This window comes from Gavialis gangeticus, unplaced genomic scaffold (assembly GCF_001723915.1).
Source record: "Gavialis gangeticus isolate Ggan-Ray unplaced genomic scaffold, GavGan_comp1, whole genome shotgun sequence".
NCBI classification, from domain to species: domain Eukaryota; kingdom Metazoa; phylum Chordata; order Crocodylia; family Gavialidae; genus Gavialis; species Gavialis gangeticus.
In genome coordinates, this window is record NW_017729003.1 from 14,773,048 (window position 1) to 14,776,767 (window position 3,720).

The 3,720-nt window shown below is 49.5% G+C and overlaps 1 protein-coding gene across 5 annotated transcripts in view; it reads left to right on the plus strand.

Moving 5' to 3' along the window:
- Positions 1-3,720, plus strand: part of DNA2 (DNA replication helicase/nuclease 2) — a 64,996-nt gene that overhangs the window by 34,787 nt on the left and 26,489 nt on the right. For all 5 annotated transcript variants that reach the window (XM_019507857.1, XM_019507859.1, XM_019507858.1 and 2 more), the window contains one exon: positions 2,164-2,388. In XM_019507857.1, coding sequence (XP_019363402.1) covers positions 2,164-2,388 — 225 coding nt within the window. The remainder of the gene's footprint in view (positions 1-2,163; positions 2,389-3,720) is intronic.

Consider the following 3,720-nt stretch of genomic DNA (forward strand, 5'->3'; position numbering starts at 1 on the left):
CCGAAAGGGGCCCAGCAGGGAGGTGGCAGTTCTGGTCCTTACTGAGGAAGGCAGTGGGGGTGCTTGAACTAAAGCTCATTGAATGAGTTCGTTCAAGTACTGCCACCACCTTTTTTAAGCATGGGGACACTGTTGCATGAGATGTGACACATTTTAATTAGAGCGGTTCTCAGAGCTGCTCAAATTCTAAAGTGCCACCGTTTCCCCCCCCCCCCCCGGCGCCCATGTGAAAATGCCAAGGGGCAATTGCCTGAGCCTGCCCAGCAGGGCTGAGGGGAAAGATGTAAGCCTTCCTGGCTGCCCAGGGCTGTGTGGTCTCTGGGCCAGGTCTCTGCTCTCTGTCCGGGGCAGGGCCATGGAACTATTCCAGACCAGGAGAAACCAGGCCTCTCCTCCCCCGCAGCCAGGCCCCAGGTCCCAGGAGCTGGACTTGTGTGGGGAAGGGCCCCTTCCTTTTCTGGTGCTGCTGTTGCCAGGGGCAGGACAAGCCTTCGTGCCCCATGGGGGAGGCTGAATGTACCTGACCCAGGAAAGGCAGGACCCAACTGGGCTGAGGGTTGGGTGACGCATGCCCACCTCTCCTTCCTGCTCCCCTCCCCGCCATGGCTGAAGCAGAGCTGAGCAGGGCGAGGGCAAGTGCAGGCTGCTTGCTGTGGGCTCGGGTCTCTATCCTGCTGCCTTTGCCCTGGAAGCCCCATGTCCCTTGCCTGCCTGGCAGTGGAAGGCACAACTCGCTGCCCCCCTTGCTGCCAGGTGGGCAGGGGGTGTGTGCCAGTGCAGGGCTCCCAAGGGAAAGGCAGCAGAGTGGAGGGCCCTGAGCACATAGTGAACAGCCCACATCTGCTCCATGCACAAATACGAGGAGACGTATGCCTCCCCTGTGGGGTGCATGCAGCAGCAGGGAACTGCCCCCCCCCCCCCCAAATACTCAGTGGATGAGATGCCTGTGGCTCTGTCTTGCTCCAGCCCTGGATCCCATGCATCACTCTGGCTGGGCAGTGTCCCCAGCCCCTGCTGTTGCCCCATTCTCTCCCTCGCTATAGGCCTTGATCTGCCCCCACCTCACCCCTTCCCCTCCATAGACTAACCTGTGGGGAGCTGCTCTCCACTCTGTCTGGCTGTATTCCTGCCAGGTGCATGTGTGTGGCCACACACATTCACATGAACCCCTTGCCTCCTGCTCCTGGCAGCCCCAAGGAGGACCCCTTGCAACCTGGAATGCTGCCTGCCTGCAAGGGGAAACCTGCTGTTTCCTGAGGGACCCCAGGAATCAAGGGGCTCCAGCCCCATGGGGGGGAGAGACCCAGGTGTCCAGGGCCGTGTCCAGGAGGCATAATTATTAGTAAGCATTATCGGCTACAATGGCCATAAAAAGCTGATAGCTGATTAATGTCCCTTTTAATCGGTGCTAATTTGATAAGCAACTAATATATTGGTACACCTCTACCCCAGGCTATATCAACATTTTGCAATTTTTAATCAGATACGAGGTTTGGGGAGAAGCGAATAATAAACAGTGGGTTCAGTGTGAAAATCTGATGGTTTTACATTAAGATATTAAGCAGTTGTAGAGTACAAACTCCTCATGTTATGTGCTATGCTTATGCTGATTACTTCTTGTAAATTGTGTTGCACTGGTAGACAGAGCCTTACTTAATCATTCTTTCTTCTCACATGATTCACATGCTCTGTAGAGCTATAAAAGGCAATCAGGACTCGTAGTAGAGATGATATATTTTATTAGACCAACAAGATTTTTGCAAAAAAAGTGCTTCAATTGCAAGCTTTTGGGCACAAACGCCCTTCATCAGGTATTGGAGAAAAGATTGTAAAAGTTCTCCTGGGTAGAAACAAAAGTTCATATTTCATAGGGTTTTGCAGAGGAGTCAATAGATTCAAAACTCCTCTGGGTAGTCAGTTCATAGCTGGTATGGAACCTCTCAAATTACCTTGAAACAAAGGCAGGAGCAGGATCTCAGGTTTCAGGTGGTCACAGTTGCTTCCTGCTTGGGAAAATATGAAGATTTCATGTTAAAAATGGGCTAAAATGTATTATCTTCCATCCTAGATCTGTACCAATTTAGAAAAAATATAGATAAATTATCATTGGTTGCTGTTCAACTTGACTTTTCTTTTTCTGTCCTTGCCACTCTCTTTTATTAGGTACGGATTCTTTATGCCTGTGGCTTCAGTGTTCTGCTGACTAGTTTTACACATACTGCTGTAGACAACATCTTGCTGAAGTTGGCCAGGTTCAAAGTAGGATTCTTGCGCTTGGGGCGAGTTCAGAAGGTTCATCCAGATATACAGAAGTTTACAGAGGAAGAAATTTGTAGATCCAAATCAATTAAATCTGTAACACATTTGGAAGAGCTGTATAACAGTCAGGTAAGGAAAAATAATGTTCAGTCCTCCAGCATACTAAGGGTAGTATAAATTGTCTAAATTTTAGCTCAACTGAGCATCTTGGTAAAATGCCCCACAAGGACTGGGTTGGCACAGTGCATCAGAAGTGAAAGTTTTGAGATCAGTTTAAGTGAGATTGCTGTCAGTTCTGAATCAAAGTACTAGTAATACCTGAGTGGGGTTTTTGATGTAAGAAATGAGATGCTGTTCTTGTTAGGGCCTACTGACATTGGGTAATGCCCATGAAATCTGTGGTGGGTGGGGGGGAGAACTTACTAGGGCTATGCAAAACAGCACTGTTCCATTTCGTCTTGTTTCAATGGTTCGACTGAACAGTGTTCTGTTTCGAATTTCATTTCGATTTGAGAAAGCTGTTCCGTCCCGTCCCGTTCTGTCTAAAGATAAAGGCTGTTTTGATGCTGTTTCAACATTTTGCTGAGAATGGGGAGTCAGCCCAGGCTGCCTCCCCACCCCCCGGTGCGATCTAGCGCCCCCTGCCGGATCAGGCAGCCTCTGCTGGATCTTGCACCAGGGATGGCAAGTCAGCCCAGCACTATGGTTGAAACATTTCAACTAGCCTCTTTTTGTTTCGAGGCTATTTCAACCTCAAAATGAGTCGAAACAGTATCAAAAGGAAACAGCTGTTGAAATTTCGTACAGCCCTAGAACTTACCCAAAATAAAATGCTGGCTTCCCAGAGGCAGCCAGCAGTCTTCAGGGTGCTGCAGACTGACAGTGCAGCCCACTGTTGGGGAGGCTGCCCGCTCAAAGGGCTGTTGGCAAGATTGCTGCTGCCCCTACTCCTGCCCCTCACCACTTACTGGCTGAGGGCTGCTTGTTATGTGGCTGCCCCTCCACCAATTGATGGTGAGGGGTGGAGTGTATGACAGGTGACCCTTGCAGCCAATCAGTAGGTCCCTAGTTATAGTCTGTTTTTTAAGTTGATCTGTTTTTATTGCATCGCCTCAAGACCCTGCTTTCCTATATCTTATTTGTCTATACAGGTTCCCCTCTATTTATGTGGGTTCCATATATGTGAATTAGCTCGTATGTGTTCACCCTTTTTCTACCCAAATTCCTTATATGCGAGGTAAATGGGTTACTAACTGGCTAGAGGGCTGCACCCAGAGAGTGGTGGTGGACGGGTCTTATTTGACCTGGAGGGATATGGGCAGTGGGGTTCTGCAGGGCTCAGTCCTCAGGCCCGCACTGTTCAACATCTTCATTAGTGACTTGGACGAGGGGGTAAAAAGCACCCTGTTCAAATTTGCAGTCAACACTAAGATGTGGGGGGAAGTGGGCATGCTAGAAGGG